The sequence below is a fragment of the Erigeron canadensis genome, chromosome 3 (assembly GCF_010389155.1).
Source record: "Erigeron canadensis isolate Cc75 chromosome 3, C_canadensis_v1, whole genome shotgun sequence".
Taxonomy (NCBI): domain Eukaryota; kingdom Viridiplantae; phylum Streptophyta; class Magnoliopsida; order Asterales; family Asteraceae; genus Erigeron; species Erigeron canadensis.
Genome location: NC_057763.1, coordinates 42,272,534 through 42,293,165, shown reverse-complemented (window position 1 = coordinate 42,293,165; position 20,632 = coordinate 42,272,534). Strand labels below are relative to the sequence as shown.

General features: G+C 32.6%; 3 protein-coding genes across 3 annotated transcripts; 2 read left to right on the top strand and 1 right to left on the bottom strand.

Annotated features, from left to right (window-relative positions):
- The first annotated feature begins 504 nt into the window (after positions 1-504).
- LOC122590983 (methylenetetrahydrofolate reductase 1-like) lies at positions 505-6,912 on the top strand. The gene is made up of 11 exons (XM_043763160.1): positions 505-1,029; positions 2,501-2,561; positions 2,720-2,802; positions 3,501-3,674; positions 3,843-4,016; positions 4,133-4,233; positions 4,322-4,433; positions 4,708-4,788; positions 4,881-5,058; positions 5,764-6,098; positions 6,563-6,912. Exons 1-11 carry the CDS (start codon positions 619-621, stop codon positions 6,644-6,646), a joined length of 1,794 nt encoding a protein of 597 aa, XP_043619095.1. The 5' UTR covers positions 505-618; the 3' UTR covers positions 6,647-6,912.
- A 1,670-nt stretch (positions 6,913-8,582) lies between these two features.
- LOC122594195 (E3 ubiquitin-protein ligase TRAIP) lies at positions 8,583-13,016 on the top strand. Its single transcript, XM_043766662.1, has 9 exons — positions 8,583-8,868; positions 9,743-10,004; positions 10,272-10,373; positions 10,715-10,797; positions 10,874-10,990; positions 11,351-11,453; positions 11,529-11,994; positions 12,293-12,495; positions 12,722-13,016. The coding sequence occupies exons 1-9, from the start codon at positions 8,729-8,731 to the stop codon at positions 12,836-12,838; spliced, it is 1,593 nt and encodes a 530-aa protein (XP_043622597.1). The 5' UTR covers positions 8,583-8,728; the 3' UTR covers positions 12,839-13,016.
- Positions 13,017-16,028: 3,012 nt separating this feature from the next.
- Positions 16,029-20,585, bottom strand: LOC122593320 (heavy metal-associated isoprenylated plant protein 39). The gene is made up of 3 exons (XM_043765716.1): positions 20,482-20,585; positions 18,993-19,068; positions 16,029-16,771 (listed from the first exon to the last, which is right to left on the bottom strand). Exons 1-3 carry the CDS (start codon positions 20,485-20,487, stop codon positions 16,308-16,310), a joined length of 546 nt encoding a protein of 181 aa, XP_043621651.1. The 5' UTR covers positions 20,488-20,585; the 3' UTR covers positions 16,029-16,307.
- Between the last annotated feature and the right edge of the window lie 47 nt (positions 20,586-20,632).

Sequence of the window (20,632 nt, the reverse complement as noted above, 5' to 3'; positions counted from 1 at the left end):
TTTTTTTAAGTGTTTAGTGGGCACTTTTTGTATTGTCGAGCAGGGTACCTAAAATTCATGGGACGAGCCTGAAACTTCATATATGACTTTTATATAATTTTTGACTTATTATTGTTGATTTGGCCTATCCTAAACAAATTTCCTAGCTCTACTACTGTATTTATAATTTTAGTATTTGTTTGTTTTATGCCTTTACATGACGAAAGACGATAAAAGTTTCACTATAAGTTTAATAGTTATATGAAAATTATCCTGTTATAAGGTCATTGTATATTTACGAGTCTCATTACAATATATATCGAACAAGTAGATACATAACGACTACGTTGAATCTATTAGGAGTTATAACAGACAAACAAACAAACAAACATAAGTTAGTTAAAACAAACCACCAAAACTTCAGGGTTCATAAATAACACACTTTGAAAAGTAAAAGGGTGAAAAAGTATTATTCATCCATTATAAAACACCCAACTGATCCCCTATATCAAGTGTGCCCTCCAATTCAGTGTTGTTGTGAATCAATCACACCACACAAGATCTCATCTCTCTCTCTCACACACACACACTTCTGTATCTATATATATCTCTATATATCGATTGGTAAGCCAAGCCAAAATGAAGGTAATAGAGAAGATTCTAGAATCCACATCAGCAGGAGATGCCGGAAAGGTAGTATTCTCCTTCGAATTCTTCCCTCCGAAAACCGAAGAAGGTGTGGAAAACCTATTCGAAAAGATGGAGAGAATGGTGGCACATGATCCAACTTTTTGTGATATAACTTGGGGAGCAGGTGGATCAACTGCTGACGTCACATTAGAGATAGCTAGACGTATGCAGAATTTAGTGTGTGTTGAAACTATGATGCATTTGACCTGTACTAATATGCCTGTTGAGAAGATAGATCATGCTCTTCAAACTATTAAAAAAGATGGAATTCAAAATGTGCTTGCTCTTAGAGGTGATCCGCCACGTGGACAGGATAAGTTTGTCCAGATCCAAGGCGGTTTCGCCTGTGCTCTTGATCTGGTATGTATCTATATTTTTGCAATGTATCTGACTTAATGATTAACTGAGATTCAGCTCAGCATCCCTAATTACTTTACTATGTATCTATAACGTATCCATATATTTGTTATATATCTATAATCTGTTCTGCATCTATATACTTGCTCTGTATCTATATTAATATATTTGCAATGTATCTTGTAAATGACTTAAATTCGCCAAAACTAAACTGAAAATCAGCTCTGCAACGCTAATTTGTTTCTATATATTTGATATGTGTTTATAATCTGATGATCTGCATCTACATATTTGTTCTGTAATCATATGTTTGATATGAATTATATGTATCTATATATTATACAGGTTTTCATTGTGATATTTAGGAGCTGTTAGGTTCCTAGAATCTATGGGAATTTGATAGAATGAAATTTGAATTTTCTTCCTTATTATGTTAGGTTAACATAGGAAATTCTAAATTCCATTCCACCGGAATCCCATGAATGCTGGGAACCAAACGACCCCTTAAAGTTTAAATGATCATTTTTAACGTGCACCGACATTTTTTTGGGTTAGATTTCAATGTGTGAATTTTGAGTCTAGTTGATTATAATGTTGCCGGCATTAATTAATTAGATATAAATGTGTGATTTGGATGGCTGATGATGATTGATTTGCAGAAGTTTTTTACAATGGCTACCAACACCAAGTTAGATTATCTAAACAACATTTATTTACAGAATTGCGTGATGATGAGGCTTAGTATAATAGCAGGAAGTAGTACTGTTGTAGAGTGCATTCGATAATTTTTTACAGTAGGTCATTTTCTAATAATTGGATTATCTGAAACAATGTTTGGTTATAGACTTATAGGTTACGAGAAAATGTGAAGTACATAATAATTGGTAGATCAAGATTTTGACTTTTACCAGGTTCTGGTAAAACATAGCGAAATTTGTGAATTTGAAATATAATCGACATTGTGTCATTGGGATTTCTGAACAGCTACAGACAATTGTTATATGCTTTACATTATACCATAATGATAGAATAGCATTAGAGTTTAAACTAGAAACATGCTATTTTGTTGAGATTGATGAATCACTTTCTTGGAGTTTGTTAAATATTGTGGAGTCCAATCTCATGTTCTAGTAGTTCTAATATGTTGTAGGTACCTTTGGCCTAATTTAGTTCGTTTTATATAAACTCGTTTCATACATTACGTTTTTAACAACCTTAGATGGGTAAAATAGCTTTTGAGACATGTGGAGTTTACAATAGTTTCTTTGAGGCGATTTAGAAAATTCAAAGGATTTTACTATCTGGTGCATCAAGAATTTAAGGGAATCTCACCCGCTGTCAAGCTGATAAACTGTCATTAGTTCTTCATCTCATTCCAATTTGAATAACATATGATAATATTAAACAGATTGCTGTAAATTAAACTTTGCCCACAATATAATGCTTTAATATGTGTGCGTTTTTTGTTCTGTAGGTTGAGCATATCCGCAAGTCATATGGTGACTACTTTGGCATAGCTGTTGCTGGTTACCCAGGTTTCCGTTTTACTTCCCTTTATCGCTATTTTCAAACTATAAATTTGTACGTGCATCATATTAGTAGTATTATTTGTTTCTGTTATTTATTTGATACTTTATGGTCAATATCTTGTAATTTCTCTTTCTAAGAGTTTTTTTGAAATTTTGCTTATCAGAGGCACATCCTGAGGTCATAGGAAGCAATGGCTTGGCTACACCAGAAGCATATGCAAATGATCTTGCTTACCTCAAGAAAAAGGTACAATCTACTTTGAAATTTTAGGTTCTTGTAGGTACATCTCCTGAGAAAAGCACAATGTGCAAGCTGCAAGATATTAGGCAAGATTAAAATTACTTTTTAGAAATGTTACTCGTAAAAATTGTGTCATCGAAATGTTACTCTATCTGTATCAATGTTTGGTTGAGTAAATTTATTTCAACCATCAATTCTTTTCTATCTTAAGTGATTGTGTGTGTAATTATGGATGGGGAGATGTGTATGAACTGACTTATTTTTTCTCGAAAAGGAACTTTGTGCTGAGATTGATGCTCGTAGGAGATTTCTCTTGCTTAAGCAAGGCCTTTATCTATTCAACTACAGATTCTCTTGACTGCTTGCATGATTATCACACTCTGTTTGCATGATAACTATGGTCATGGTTAACATACTAGCCAAGTCGTCACATGAATAATAATGAAACTTCTTTTTCATTGGCATTATTTTATACCTTTAGTCTGTTTCAAATTGTCTTTATTCACACGAGTGGTATTTTGATGGATGTATACGAATACCAAGTTAGGAGGGTTAAGAAAAACCATGCAGCCAATTCAAAGTCTTTCTCCAAGCTTATATGTTTCTTAAATGGCATGATTAAACAATTGACGCATTAATTGATTTTTAATTGTTTTCGTAGATGATTACCATTTCTGACATATAAATGTGGTTTAACATTGCAGGTTGATGCTGGAGCAGATGTGATTGTCACTCAACTGTTCTATGACGTTGACAATTTTCTCAAATTTGTGAATGATTGTCGGCAAGTTGGAATAACTTGTCCCATTGTTCCTGGCATTATGCCCATTAACAACTATAACGGCTTCATTCGCATGACTGGCTTCTGCAAAACTAAGGTATGCTGTCCTAAAACTTGTTATAATTTATCATCTAATGAATAGACAATAAGAAGAATGATGTACACTGGAAATAATTTTTTTTTCTTTTTTTTTTTACTGTTTTACTTTGTTATATGAAATTGGCTTTATTTTTAATTTTTTTTTTTTATATTGAAATCACTGCAGATCCCATCTGAAATCACTGCCGCTTTAGAGCCCATCAAGGACAATGAGGAAGCTGTTAGAGCCTATGGAGTTCACCTTGGAACTGAAATGTGCAAGAAAATCATGGCTAGTGGAATCAAGACGTTGCATCTATATACACTTAACATGGAGAAGTCTGCATTGGCAATTTTGACGGTAGGAATATCCTAATAAATATTTAAATTTGGAATTTTGGATTCTTGGATGCTTACAAATTTATACGTTTGTTTCGTTTATTAGTTGTAAAACTTACAAATGGATTTACAATGCAGAATCTTGGATTGATAGAAGAGTCCAAAATATCAAGGCCACTACCATGGAGGAGACCTACCAACCTTTTCCGTCTTAAAGAAGATGTTAGACCAATATTCTGGTATGCATGAACACGGATTTATAAGCTGATTTATTTAAAACATGCTGGGGGGTAATGGTTGTTGTAACTCCATTCTATATGCTTATAGGGCCAATCGTCCAAAGAGCTACATAACAAGGACCACTGGTTGGGAGCAATATCCACATGGGCGTTGGGGTGATGCTTCCAATGCATCATATGGAGCATTAACCGACCATCAGGTACATGCCCTTTTTAACTTGTGTGCCTGTCTAGTTCCCTTGGGTTATCTATCTTGGTCATTCCATCCTATGAAAATAGCAACATTTCACTTGTGGGATGTTTTAAAGTTAATTTTACAAGTGATACTGATGTAAGTCCACACAATATGTATGCCTCTTTTCTTAACTACAGGGTTATGTTGACCAAGCTATGAAACCTTTATTAAATTTGTTTTGCCGTATCTAAAAACTATATATACGCCCTTTTCTCATATCTTGTGAATTTATGAGGCAGTTCATGAGACCAAAATCACGTGACAAGAAAATTCAAGAGGAGTGGGTGGTCCCTTTGGCAACGTTTGATGATATTTCTGAGGTATGGTGCATCTTCTTAAATTTGTATTGTAATTTGAAATCAATTATAACATTTCATTTAAATAAGTGGCTAATAAAATCTTTATGTATCAGAAATTCATGAAATACTGCCTTGGGCAACTGAAAACTAGCCCTTGGTCTGAATTAGATGGACTTCAGCCAGAGACAAAGATCATCGACGAACAATTAGCTTCGATAAACCTTAAGGGCTTCCTCACTATCAATAGCCAGCCGGCCGTTAATGGAGCTAAATCTGACTCCCCTTCAATTGGTAAGTGTTTGCTTGAGCCCGGATCTTCTAATTTTTGTCAATTTTTTCAACATTGTTCATGGTTTATTTTGTGAAACTAGACTATAGTTCTTGCAACTATATATAAGTAAGATCGTTACTGTAAAAATGAGCGACCCTGGACAACTTATGGTAATGTAAATAGAGAGATATCATCTTACTGGTATTTTCTTTGTTCAAAATTGCTGATTTTTCCAAAGTAAAGGTGGCGAATATGCAGGCCGTGTGGGTTAGATAATGTGGCACTAAACAGGTTCTGGTCAAAATGGGTATTCTTTTAATATGAGACAAAACTGGCTGGGTAAATTAACCCACTGATGCTTACAACTGGGTGGGTTGGATAATGGCACCAATGATGTATGATTAAAAAAGAAGTTGTAAGCATTTTGAGTTAACTTCGGGCCACTTCCAAATTGGCCAACATTATCTGCTTCAGTTTCAACCAAAAAATTACTACATTCTCCCTTTCATATATTAAAACATAACCCATATATCACAATTTCTAAGTACTTGGGTCTAAATTGCCAAGTCTATGTTGAGTATAGTGTTCTTATTTGCAACTTTAAATCAATTATTAAGTTCAAAAAAGTATTGACATCTTATTAAGTTCAAAAAAGTATTGACATCTTGAATAATGCTGACTTAAAGCCATGTCATTGGTTCTTACAAATTTTTCTGTCTTTTAAGGATGGGGACCTGCGGGTGGGTACGTTTACCAGAAAGCATATGTGGAGTTTTTCTGCTCGGGCGAAAAGTTAAATGCTCTTGTGGAGAAATCAAAGGAGTACCCTTCACTCACATACATCGCCGTGAATAAAGAAGGGAGTCTGGTTTCCAATGTTGGGAAAAATGATGTGAATGCAGTCACATGGGGAGTGTTCCCAGCCAAGGAGATCATTCAACCAACGGTTGTTGATCCTTCAAGCTTCTTGATATGGAAGGATGAGGCATTTGAAATCTGGTCAAGAGGATGGGCACAATTGTATCCTGAGAATGATTCTTCCAGATCCCTTCTCCAAGAGGTTTGTTTTCTGCTCTTTTCTTCTTTGAAGCTACCCTTATTAATCAGGACTGTTCAAGTGTTCATCAGTCTGGAACCGAAACTGAGAACTCTGAAAATTTAGAATCAAGTACGATATTGAAGGATTCTAAACATGGCAGATTTGACCTATTTGTTTATGAATCGGTTAATTTGGGTTATTATATATATATATATATATATAAGAGTGAGCTAAAAAAGAACTGGTAAAATGAGTTTAATAGGTCTAAAGTAGGCCCAAAGTGTATCTTTATGCATAAATCCTTATGAATCATTTGAAAAAACAAGTTTTCATATGTTACCCAGCTTGCCTGGCCCTCGCATTTTCGCATCTCTAATTAATAGCTCACTTTATTTTCTGTTAAATAGTTGCATCACGTGGAAAAATATAACCCCTGGCTAGTAGCTTTTTAGCCTTCCATTAATTATTATGGTTACGCTATACAGGTAGAGAAAACTTACTACTTGGTGAGCTTGGTGGATAATGATTACATCAACAGCAACTTGTTCTCTGTTTTCAGTGGCTTCTAAAACTTGTTCACTTATATCCCTGGTTCTCCATCTTTCTAAGGAATCTCTATAGAGAAAATGATCGTGTTACGATTATAATTTTCTTCTTCGACGTCTTTTCTATTTTTTAATGTTGCTACATTCGTTGTGCATACTACGTGTGCCTAAGCAACCAATTTGTTTATCTCGATTGAAGAAGAAAGAGCAAACGAGCTCATATTTACTTAATAGCATATGTACAAGTACCATTGTGTAATCTGTATTTGTATTATTGGGTTTTTGTGTTACACGATTTCGTAGTATCTAGTGAAAAAGATGATTTTGTTTGTGTTATAATCAGAACTAAGGGGGCGTGTGAACAACTGAACATGTGCTTTAGTGTTCCTGTGTACAAGAAGAAAAAGCTGCTTTTTGAAAAAAGGGACGGTCAACCACCACTCTTGTTAGCACCCTGGAACATGTTACTCGCTGTATGATTTGCAAGAAATGTTCTAAGATAGTTAGTTGGATGCGTAGCCTAGGTACATCAATGCCCTTGGTTGACTTGATGGTCTAAGGTGCTGCATTACGGAACTAATGGGCGCCTTCTTGGCTTTTAGTCTTAAATTAACACTAGACGACTCCACTTCATCTTTTAACTTTTGGACTATGTCGCATTCTTATTGTTCCTAACGACCCAGTGTCTGAAATTACCCGAACACGTGATTATATGCGGAAAATGCTCATAAATAACCTAAAACAGGTATGAATACTACAGTAAATAACTCGTTATAAATATTATAATATGACTTACCAATTCGTTTAACAATTGATCATGAACAGTTTGTCAAACGTTCTACGAGTATTTATTTACAGCTTACGGGTAAGTGGGTAACATTCATGTTCATTAAAAAAAATCACTTATATATTTTTGTACTATTAATTTTTGGGACTATGATTAGCTTGTAGTGATGTATCACAGAGGAAATTTACAAAATTGTATGCTTGAACATGATTAATTTGAGACCAAAAAGTTTACATCCTAACATAGATCTTTATAAATAGTAAAAAAAATATGATGTGTTTTGTGATCCGTAGAGGACGAGTCTTAAGTGATGTTTTAAAACTGATATTTTAGTCATACCGGGGTTTAAAATATTTTCCGGTATTACCGAAAATATAAGATGATATGATTATTTTAATTTATTCTATTTTTATAATAAAAATCCTATAAAACTTATTACAATTTAACAAAAATAGTCACAATACAATTATAATCTACTCAAGAATAGGTATTTCATAACAAAATATAAGTTTTAAAGTTCACAAATAACAAAAAATAACATTAAAACTATCATAAAAATAGTTTTTTAAAAAAATAAAAATATCGGAAATACCGACCGGTGTTGAATAGTGAATATACTAGAAAAATACCGGGGTTAAAATACCAAAGTACCCTCCGATACCTATAATACCGGTCGGTATTTACCTGTATTTAAAACATTGCTCTTTAAGTTAGCTTATATGAGTTATATTTTATAACATATTCTACAAAAACAATAACACAATTGTGTTTGGTTGGTAAAATATTTCCGGAAAAAATGAAATTGTTAAAGGATTTATAATTTGAAGAAATAAAATCTAACAAAATGTTTCATAGTTTTATGAGGATTTAAGTGAGGTATGAAATAAAATTCATATATTTCAATGGAAATGAGAATTTTTTCTTTTTCAATTTAATCAAATTCTATTAAATTTTGTAAAATCTTATCTTAAAATGATTGAGATGCTTTAACATTATTATTAACTTTATAAGTAAAGTTTATGATTTTGATTTTTAGATTAAAATTAAAAATGAGACTTTGAATCTTAACCTTTTATTTTAATTCAAAATTTCTCTTGTTTAATGATAACTATCTTAATCCCAGCTAAAACCTCATACAAATTCATTTTCCAACCTCTCGCGCTCCATTTCCACTTCCCGCTACTCCAAAAACTTGATCAGTTTCAATTAATTTCAAACCCTCACATAAACGCGCACACACACACACACATAGATACAGTAATAACAATAAATCCACTTTACAGATGAATCAGAATTAGGGTTCTGCAAACAAGAAAACAATGAGTGGAACTTGTAATGAATCAACAACACAACAACCATTTTCCAAAACAATATGTTCCATCTGTTATGAAGATCTTAAACCCATTGTTGAAGATCTTCAAGCCATCTCTATTTGTGGTCATGTTTTCCATGAGCTCTGGTTTGGTTTTTTTCTTTTTGATTCCCCCTTTTTTTTGTGTGTTAATCTTTTTATTTACATATTATTTTCTGTAGCATTTGAAATTGAAATCAATGTCAATGTTTCCAAGATTTTATGAAACCCTAGTCTTACTCTAAGATTTTGGACTGAAATCAAAATATTCAAGATTTTATTCATCTTTTCATGTATCTGTAATCAAAATATTATATATTTACTTCATGAGTTCATATTCAAGATTGCACTTTCTTTTTTAAAAAAAGATCACATTTTGTATATTTCTTTATTCGTTAGATGATATTGTGATGCAAGAATTGTATACACCCATATTTGATTTTGTGTTATTCTTTAAAAAATTGGTGCTTTTGTTTAAACCCCATTATAAATGTCTTCAAGTAATTGCAAGATTTTGGTGTTTTTGTAAAATTTTGATTTGGTGGTTTCTCTTCAAGAGAGAGAGCTTTGTTGAAATATCTAATTTTGAATTTGGATTATATTTAGCATATGTTGTATTTGATACACAATTGCAATTCAATGCAGAAATCTATTGATTTATAATGTATGAACACTAGCTTTGGTTTCAGAGTTAAACTAATGACTTAATAATCCATATGATTAAAAAATTAATTCTTTGTTTATCGAATCTATTAGTAAATTTGTACTACATAATATGTCATTCTGTCATATACTATGTAGTGAAATGACAAATTCGTAAAAACTGAATTGTAATCGAAGTAGTCATGCAGTTGATCAGTGTAAAGTGTATGTGCATTATTTTTTGGAGCCTCATTACTGAATAAGTGTTGCTGATAGCATTAAGAAGTTATTACACATATTGTGTTAACAGATTGTTTGTTTATATTGGTGGCAAATCTAGCATACAACAGTGGTTTGAATACTGCTCAAAAGGGAAGAAGAAATGTCCTATATGTAACCAAACATGTTCAGCATCCCATGTGGGCCGGCTTTATTTTCAGTCAGTTGGTGACACTAATGACCCTAAGCCCTCCCTAAAACTTCGAACTCACAAAGATCCAGAGGAACTACAGTTGGAATGCAGTAGACTGGAGGGGAAGGTTACAGTGCTCAATTCTGCTTTGAAAATTCGAGAAAATGATTTAAAAAACATTGGCGACGAGGTAATTGTTCCATTGCTACTGCCTTGTAAATTACTCTAAACTGCTGTAGTTGAGCTTAATAAGAGTTGCATATTATCAACTGTCGGCATAAAAGGTGAAGAAAATGGAAAATTAATTGTAAATATAATCCATGATACTTGTTAGAGAGGCTTTGTTTTTTGGCGCCTCATGACCGTTGTTAGATTGAACTAATCATATCTGGCTAGACTTTTTAATGTTAGCCTGCTACTTTTTTCTGATTACACGTATGGTTACTTTTTTTTTTAGCTCTCTGCATGCAAGGAGCAGTTGAAGAGAGAAGAAGCACATAAAAATAAAGCTTTGGAAGAAAACCACAGAATTATTCGCTCACTAGACTTCAAAGAACAGGTAAATTTATGTTTTAGTTTTTTGGTGGCTACTTTTTAAACAGCTGTACATGGATTTTTTTGTTGACAATGAATCCAATGTTCTTGCAAGAATCCTAAATTTGGTTGAGCAACTTTTGTTTTTCATTTTTGCCAAAGTGTTTTCTTTTGCTTATTAAAAAGTCAGCTGCTCTATAATTTAATGCAATCTTATGTTACATCAGACATGACAAAAGTGAAAAATTATTCTAATCTATTTACAAGTTAGCAGTGCTGGGGTCTTGTTGATTTTATCTTTATTTTTTGTGTATGTGGATATTTCGCTCACCTAGGCTGCTTTTCTTGTTAATAATCATGCCACAGGAACTTAATAAATCAGATCTGGAGTGCATTAAGTTGAAGGAGAGGAGTATGGCTTTAGCTAAAGAACTTGCCGAAGTCAAGCTGTAAGCAAAACAAACTTTCACTCAATTGGATTTTTGCCTGATACATTCTGACATGCTTTTGGATCTTAATATGCAGGGCCTTAGATCATAATTTGGACATGGATGAAATTGTAAAATATGCTTCTTTGGCCACGCAAACTCATACCAGAGACAATATGAATGTTCTGGAAAAATCCTTGATGAGCCGCAACCAGTACGTTAGTTTACCTTTAATATTCATTCTGGGAAGATTGCTGTTTCTATGTTTTTTAAGTTTAGCAGTGTTTTATTTTATAAAGATCACTGTATTTATTATTGTCACATACACATGTTTGGCTATCCTTGTTGGTAGTTTGAAATAACAAGTGTCTGCTTTAGGGTGAACTGAAATTAGTATTCACACTTGCTGTAGGTAGACGGTCTATATAAAGATCATATTTACACCAAAAGGTTAAAATTTATCAGTATCGTTTAATGGTCATCCACATAAAAATTGAAATGATTTAGGAAATTCAGCAGTTACTATTGTGTCATACTTGGTATCTTATATATATATTTTTTCACTTCTTAATAGGCAGTATAAAATGCTAATGGCCAAGTACAGCATATTGTCAAGTGAAAAGGATCTTTCCTGTCAAAATCTTAGAGAAGCTGAAGTGGAGATAAAAAAGTTAAAGGTAAGTTCATACCAAGTGTGATTTTGATATCTAATCATGTTAAGTGGGTAAATTAATATGGTGTTAATTGTTCAGTCAATAATCAAAGAAATGGATAAAGCTAATGAAGATAATGACAATGAATATTTGAGATCCCTGAAAGCTTCAAAGAAATCAAAAGGCTCTTCAAGAATACGGAATGAAGCACTCCCTACTTTTACCCATACATGTACATCACAGGATACAATAAAGGAATCTGATGATCATTCTCGAAATGCCAAGCGGTCAAGAGGGTTGGAGAATGAGAGTAATAAAAAAGATGGTGCTGGCTCTTACATTATAATAGATGATGATGCACCTGAAGTTTCAGTTTCACCTGAATATGATTCAATATCCCAGCCTGCTAAAAGGGCAACATTTGATGCTTCCTACTCATCAAAACCAACACATGAAACAAGTAAACAAAATGGTGTTCCTTTGCCTCTTCATGAGATCGGACAACCTAACCTCATGCCCAATATCACAAATGAAGCTTCTTTGCCAGCTTATAATTCTCTAGAAGGTAATCATGCTGCTTGTTAGTCAAATTTTGTATTATCATCAACAAGTCTAAGGGGTAGAATAAATATAGTTCTCTAAAAAGGAATGAGTCAATTAACTCTAGTGGGTTTTGACAGACTTGTATAATCAAGCACTTGTTTTGACCCATCTTAAAATTTATTCTGGTTGACCTGTTACCCTACCCTGAACTCCCATCTTGTCACCTACGTTGTATTGTCATATGAAGTGAACAGAATGCTGCAACGGATTGAGCCGCTGGTGGCAAACCTAACCATTTGTTTTTTTAATTTGAAAACCAGTTGGAGAGTTTTGTTTCTCTGCTGGACTAATCGGTCCGGATGGAAGAAGAAGGGCCCTGGGAAAATGGTGCAAAAAGGGTCAGAATAAAGGATTAAATTCATCTTCACTACCAAGTCAAGTATCGGGTGATCTTATCTCTGTAGGAGCTGATGGGAGAGGTGGTACAATTAAAGTTCTCAAATCCCAGAATCAGGCCTCATTTGTAAGTTTTTTCTTACTCTGTAGTCAGATGAATAATTTGCTTCAGTATGTTCAACTTTCAGCTTATACCAAGTTTCATTTGCTTTTGAACAAGTGTTCTTTTTTCCTTTCTCTGTTTGGTGCTTTTGTTATTTGGTGGCCTTGTGTGATTCATTAAATGTTGTTATGGTTAATAGTTAATGAGCATTTATTTATTTTTGATTTTTTTCTTTTATCTATACAAGCAGGACTCCAATGGATCGTCATTTCCTGCTAAAAATTTGAAGTTCAGTGCCAAAACAAATAGCTTGCAGTCCCGTGGATGCTTGCAGATCAATCACTTTTTCAGTAAAGTAGATCAATAGCGAGTATGCTTCTGTGTTACATGTAGATTTGTTCTAATTGTGAAAGGCAAATCAACGAGGTATTACATGATTGATGATATGATTAATATCATTTTGACCTACAGAGGTTTTTTTGGTTGAGGTTGCAATTTTATCCCCTTGCCAGCTTCTCATTTTGAATAGCTTATAGCAGTATGGTTAGTACATTAATTTCTTTGGCATTCATACTATTATATGCCTTGTGTTTAATCTCATATCATACATACCCCTTACATCAAAGTGCAACAATGTGTAAGCGTGGACACGTGAGAAGTGAGACTTTGGCAATAAGGTTCGTGAGAGACCTTTTAATAATTCACTGTCACAAATGTGGGAACAGGGAAGTGAGACATTACCAAATAGGATTTACAACTTCATATATTAGCTCAATGGTTGAAATACCATCCCCTTATTCATGAGGTCTTGAGTTCAAGCTTTGGGGGCATAAGGAAGTCCCTTTATGAAAGCCTGTCTTGGGTATACCCATATTTAAGTCTGAGGGGACAGGGTTTATCCCTATTGATTGTCGTGCCTTCGGACGGATTAATAGGGGGTTTCCCCCAATCGGGTATTTGAAATAGGCATTTCTACTTCGAGGGAGCTCTCTAGCGTGGACTCGGTTAAGACAACGTATGCTAGACCTTCCGCTGTCGAATCACGATACGAAATTTCCAGCGAAATTCACCTTTTAAGAAAACTTCATTGCCATGAAAATATTTTTGTTTTATAATATTTTGTTGTATTTTAACAATATGGCATGAAGCCGTGAACAACATAATTAACGAAATCTTTATCAAAACAAATAAAATGCAAAGTGCAAACACCATCTATGAAAAGATAGAAAGTGAAGAAACACAAAGGTTTGCAACCATTGAAATCTGAAATTTCCTTTTTATCATCTTATCTTTTCCACCGACCTACACACCTTTTTCATTATGTCTTTTCTATATTTGTACCAACCAGCTAACCATTCCTTTATTATTATAAACCCCATTTTATAATTCCAAATAAGCAATCATGAAATTTATTTCGTGACTTACATGTGTAAACTAAAGTTATTTTTGTGTGTGGATGGGGTTAGAGTAACTATATATGTTGGTAATATTTGTCAACTTTTATATTTAGCTCGCTAGCAATGATCACTTATATACATTCTTCATCTTAATATAAATAATTAAATCGATAAAAAGCCTCAATTACATTATTTAACTTTTGAATTTATCAATTAGAATTGTATTTTTTTCTGGGTCAACTTTGCGAGGATTTGTAATGCAATTTACTAGCAAAAAGTGTAGTTTAAGAGCTGCTATTTTGGCTCTCTGATTACATTTTATTCTACCTAAAGCTAGAATACAATTTATATACATCATCATCAATGATTATTTACATAAAGTTGATAATCATTTTAACTTACTTTCGTATTAGGTGAGGGGTGTCCTATTGGTAAGAATTGATGCGGTACGTATTGCGACCCTCTCTCAATTGGCAAGCATTGACATGCTAGTGAAACAGGTGTGGCCACATCGATGAATAGAATTGAGAAACTCTACCTTCTCTTATCGCTTTTTCTCACCTCTCTCTCATTCTATACCGACCACCACTTTCAATTTGGTATATATGAAACACTATTTTTAAAATGTTTTTTTTTCCTTTTTCATTATAAGGTAAACATAAATGTAATCAATTGAGACCACAAGTCTCAAGTTCAAATTTGATCCACAAAATAGTTTTACCGTAATGGGCTTTTGGGCGTGAGTTTTCTCTAGAACTTATATGGTTTTGCTGGACTTTGGCTACACAATAATGTGTTAGGGAAATTTCGAGATAACAAACAAAATAACCGGATATAGTCAATCTTTGAAGGCACGTAATCGCTTTCAGATTGAATTAATTTGGCGGTTCACCCAAACTATTCAATCGGATACAATCAAAGATTAAGAATGTTTTGTGTGTCTATGTTTGAGAGAACAGAACCAGAGAAAGAAAAAAGTGACGATCAATTCTAAAAATGGGATATTATTAGGCCCAAAAACTGCTATTAGGCAGTTAATTATTATATTTCGAATTTGACAAAATTAGTCTCTCGAATTCCAAAAATAAAATTTTCGGAAGAGTTTTCACCATAACAATTCGATGGAAATAAAAATTTTCCAAGCTGACCTGGCAGCTCAACCCCCGCCAGGGGCTGCCGCCCCTTGGACCCCGCTCCCAGGGGCGCTGCCCCCGTACCTTAGGGGCATAATAAATTCAAATAGGCATGCACTCCGCACCATTAATCCTATATGATGTATTATTATGACATTATTGATCAAACAAGTTAACCCAATTACACTAAAACATATAATGTTGTCTGGTCGATGTATGGGGGCGTTTGGGGTGCTTTTGTTATTGAGTCGCTTCAAAGTTCAAATCACAGAACATAATCTTTGTTTAACGTTTTAAAGAAAAGGGGTTTGTTAAATATAGCCCTTAGCGCTGTGTTTAAAGTGCATAAATTAGCATAAATTATTTGTACATTTACCATAAAAATCAAGGGGTGGGTTTTTAATATGAAAAATACAAGTTGTTTAATGCACGTTAAATACAGCCCTTAGGGCCGTATTTAGCATTTCCCTAAAGAAAATAATAATGAAAACGAAATGATTAAAAGCTAGGAACCTAGCTAGCAAACTCAAATATAACGGATACAAAAGTTGTTTTGCCTTGACACATGCTTTTTGGTATTTAAAAGTATGCAAGTTGCTACGCCTCGCCCAGGTTCGCACATGGGATCAAATAAAACAACAATAATAATTCACTTGTCCTATGAATGACACCATCATGGGCACTTTGTTATTTCTTTGCTATAATCAAACTGACAAATACAGAAAATATATAAATATTACTCGTATAGCATTGATAAAGATTTATTCTTTTGGTTTCAAAAATCATTTCTCGTGACAAAAACATTATCACTTCCAAATAAATTAGAACATGCAACAGTTATTTAGATAGCTATTTGATACACAGCTATTTAGAGTCCTAGCTAGGTGTATATTTACTGTCTGTAACTATTTGATATACAATCCATACTTCATAGTGCTAGATTGCAATTATAAGCCATCAATATTGAATAATCAAAGATTGTGATTTCAGTGGTTTTTAAAGTACAAAAAAAAAAAACACACACATATTCAAAGAAAGACTTCCTATATTTACATAATAATATAATGTGGCCGGTTACAAGAATAAAAGGCAAAATTTCTTATTGTTGTGCGGTTGTACAACTTTAACAAGGATGACCCAATAAAAGCATATGATGTCTATACACAAAGGCTTCCTCACAATCTTTTTTTGTTGGCTATCTTTGCCCCATATGCACAAGATATATATTGCATATATATGTTGACTATATCTTCCAAAAGATATGGAGAAAATACCTAGCTTGTTGAGATATCTATATATATGTATTTCAACAAATAACACATGCATTTGGGTTCTCCTCTATGCTATGGTGATGTGGTGGTTGATAGTTATAGTAAGTTTGCATTGGAGGGTAATATGGTTTATAAGGCATAAGCATCCCCACAAATTGTTCTTGTGGGATTACACTTTTCTTCTCTTCTCCTTCTTTAGGCTCCTCTTTTTTAGCCTCTTCCTTTGGAGCTTCATCTTTTGAAGCTTCCTCTTTCACGGCGTCTTCCTTTTTAGGTTCCTCTTTCTTGCCTTCCTCTTTGTTTTCCTCTTTCTTTGGCTCCTCTTTTTTCTCTTCTTCTTTCTTTGGCTCCTCTTTCTTTTCTGGCTCTTTAGCGGGTCCTACTGACACTAGATACGTAGGCCATGTTTTTCGTAGCTTGCTAACAGCACTTATTGGATCAACGGTTCCAACTATGGTCAAGTTCTTTTCTTTCATGTTTATGGTAATCGAATCGATTCCTACAAAAGTATAATCACTTTGATCATACATCATATATATATATATATACTAGCACATGTGGAAAAACCTATATGTAATTAGTATGCATCAAGTTTTAAAACATGGATGAGAATTTTCTAAAATTGTTTTCAACTTTACTAGTAAAGTTAGAGGCATATATATTTACCATTTGATTAAAATCAAAAGTCATGACTCAAAAATCATCTTTGATTATTGAACTTTGATTTTAATAAAAAAAAAAGTCAATGTCTTTAACTTTACTAATAAAGTTAATATCAACTCTAGGAGATCTCAATCCCAATGGACATATATATTGGCCGTTTCTCCTTACGTCACACTAACGCAACATGATTCTCACCTTTGGGACTTATATGAATGGCTAGAAACGAATTAAACCTAATATTTCCATTTTAATGCAGTCGTTTCAATCAAAGGTTGATATCGATCGCCACGAGCTAGGGACAAACAAAACCATCTAGCTATAGCTAACCTTGTCATTCTCATGTTATCTCATGATTTTGTCCTATTTAAACTAACATAAAAGTTCTTTTAAAAACAACCATTAATGTCGTGTTGATTACCTAAAGAAAACGACTTCAATTTCAATCATTCTTTTCTTATACGTAAGAATGAAAACCCCCTCCATGCAAGTTGCTTATTATGAACCACAAAAAGGTCCCATTATGAGACACCACTAATAGCCTATATATAAACAACATGCATGTTAAATATAAGTAATTTCTAATGCTATATATATAAAACACTAGTTTATTACCTAGTGGCCACCAATCGCTACTTTACAGGAGAGGTCATAAGTTCGAGTCACACTAGCCTAATTAGAGGATTAATGAGTATCAAATAGTACATGGATCAAGGGGTTCTCTTACAATTACTTTTTTTTAATGCTATATATATATAACTTATATAAAGACCAATTTATCCTAAAGTGATTACAAAATGTGACATTATTGATGAGCCACATCATTCTTGGTGACACAAAATCACAAATAATATGATCAAGTGTCATTTTCCCTACCCATTACCAATAAGGCAATAACTGTAACTTTATCTACCTATATCATGTACTTTTAGCTGTGCAAGTAGCACAACTTTAGACTACTGCTTAACATAAGAAATGACAACCTTAAGTGGAGTAAAAGAAAAGGGAAAGTAAATTAAACCAAAATATACAAGTATATATATTTGTGAATTGAATAATTTGAGTAATGGATAGAAAGCAAATTAATTGACCATCTTTGCCTGGCGAAACACAAAAAGTTAGATACATACATATATAGGAAAGGTAGATGGATCATTCACAACTTTGCTTCCGTATCACCCTTTTTTAATATTTAACAAATACGGGTAACAGTTATATCAATTCGTATATATGTTGCAAGGGTGACATTGGTAAACGTGGGGAGTGTACGAAACACTAATACAATGGTTCTCACATATAATATTTTTTTATTAAATTCAATTTTACATTTATTTGCTTATCAAACAGGATTTTCATATGAATATTTTAAAAAATTTTAAACGAATTAAGCATATGTCATATTCTCTTCAAATCGAGGTGTAACCGGCATCATAGAGCTTTGTTGAGTAACATTAACTTATTAAGCCAAAGCTTATGATTTGCCAATAATACAGTGCGCAAATTTATAATTATAAAAATAAAGTTGTCAGGAATAGTTATTAAACTAACAGGCACGTGTATAAAGTTGTTTGTGCGTAAAAGAAGATCTCTCACTTTCTTTTTCTCCATAGTGAATTTTTTAATTTATTACTGCAGTTCTAGTTAAATGAGGAAACTAAGAAGCATTGTGTATCAGATCAGAATCAACAACTTTAAACTATTTCTTGTCGTTTAATGAATATTCCCTAAATTCTAATTCAACATACTTTAATGTTATTTAACAAAAAGATGGTGTTGTTAAAACAAATTAATAGAATAAAGATTAAAAAAAAAACGAAAAATATTCGCATGTCACTTATGCCTATATAGTGTTCTATATAATGTTAGAAAAGTTTATTGGCAACTGATAAAAGAAAAAAAAAATACAGCACTTGTAGTTAACAACTTAATATACATAAAAAGAACTTGTACTTTTTATATAAAAGGTCTATCTTTTAAATTTTATGATAAGAATATAACTATTTTATTCACCTTAATAAGCTGAGTAAAAAAAAATAAAAAGTTTAAGTTTAACAAATTACCTGAAAGAGCTGCAACAGTCTTCATAGCCTTCCTCTTGTCTTTCTCATCATACAACTCCAGTTGTAATATAAATTTCTGGAAATTAAAAATGCAACAACTTATTGTAAATAATTTAAAACATTTAATGTACTCGTATTTTGTATGGCCCATTAGCATTATTAGCATTTACTCCAATGAGTTTAAACTATATATTTATACTAACAAAATTTAACTATCTACTGTAAAGGTATAAACTGTATTACACAGTGTACAATTGTATTATGCATAATTTGTTGTAGATGATTAAAATTTGTTATAGCAATCACTTCCTTTAAACTATAGGAGCACCTAACCAGAGGCGGTACCAGAAAAAAATCACAGAGGGGGCAAAATTAAAAAATCCGTGAAATATAAATATAAAAGGGGTCAAAATGTTAAAAATCTATAAAAAAATTTTTAAAATCAACGAAAAATTTAAAAATACATAACAAAATCTAAATTTTGAGGGGGGCAATTGCCCCCTTTGCCCCCATGTGGTACCGCCCATGCACCTAGCACATGCTATACAATGTATAATAATCTTAATCTATACAAAATTCACAAACCATGTATATATACTAGTCTCAATCAAATCTTATAATATATATACTGTCTGTTCTTTTGTATCATTTTTTCTAAAATAAATTAATAAGAATAATGATAAAAGAGTTGACACATATACATACACAAACTTCACATTTTTACACCATGTCCTTTTACTTAAAAATTAAAATGTGTAGAATGATATTCACTTAAAATAATGTGTCATTTTCATAAGATTGCATGCATCTGTCATATACTTAGAGAGGATGTTAATTTGATTCAAAAAATTTAAAGAATTTGAAGAAATGAAATTTAAAACTTTTCATTCTAACTTAATAACAAAGAAAAAGTGAAAAACAATACAAATTATGTTTCATCAGATTCCTTTCTAATTTCTTAGAACAATTATTGTTTAAATTGTTGATATTTAGATGGTAAAGTACACCATGTAGTCCTTTTTAGGGATTGATGAGCGTCAATATCTAAAACGTTGTACTATAAACATATGTAAAAAAAGATATTATGGGATCAACAATAAACACTTGAAAGCACACAGATTTATAAAATGCTTAAAACAGATCAAGTTAATATTCATGTGGTTTTCTAAAGATACCAAAAATATGTAGCAGAAACAAAAAAAAAAAAAAGAGAGAAAGAATGAAAGATAACTTAAAAAACAGGTGAATGATCAGAAAACAAAATGAATGTAACAGTTTTATTTTAATAATGTAATAAAAAAATTCAGGTGGGTTTTTCAATAAACAAAATACCCATATGAAATCTGTATTTAAAAACAACATGAACATTAATAGTGAATCTTGGGGAGTTTGAAAACAGGGGAAGGAGCAAAAACAGAGAAAAGAATAGATTCATTTTGAGTGTGGAAAAAATCAAACATCAAATATAAATTTGAGAATAGAATCTAACCTTCATTAGTTGTTTGATATTGGGTTCTTTGAGTAAAGTTAGAACTCAAAGAAGAAAATGTTGAAGTACAGAGTGAGAGATATAAGAGAGAAGGATAGCTAAAGTGTAGTATATAAATAATGGTATAGTGAAAAAGACAGAAGATATGGGT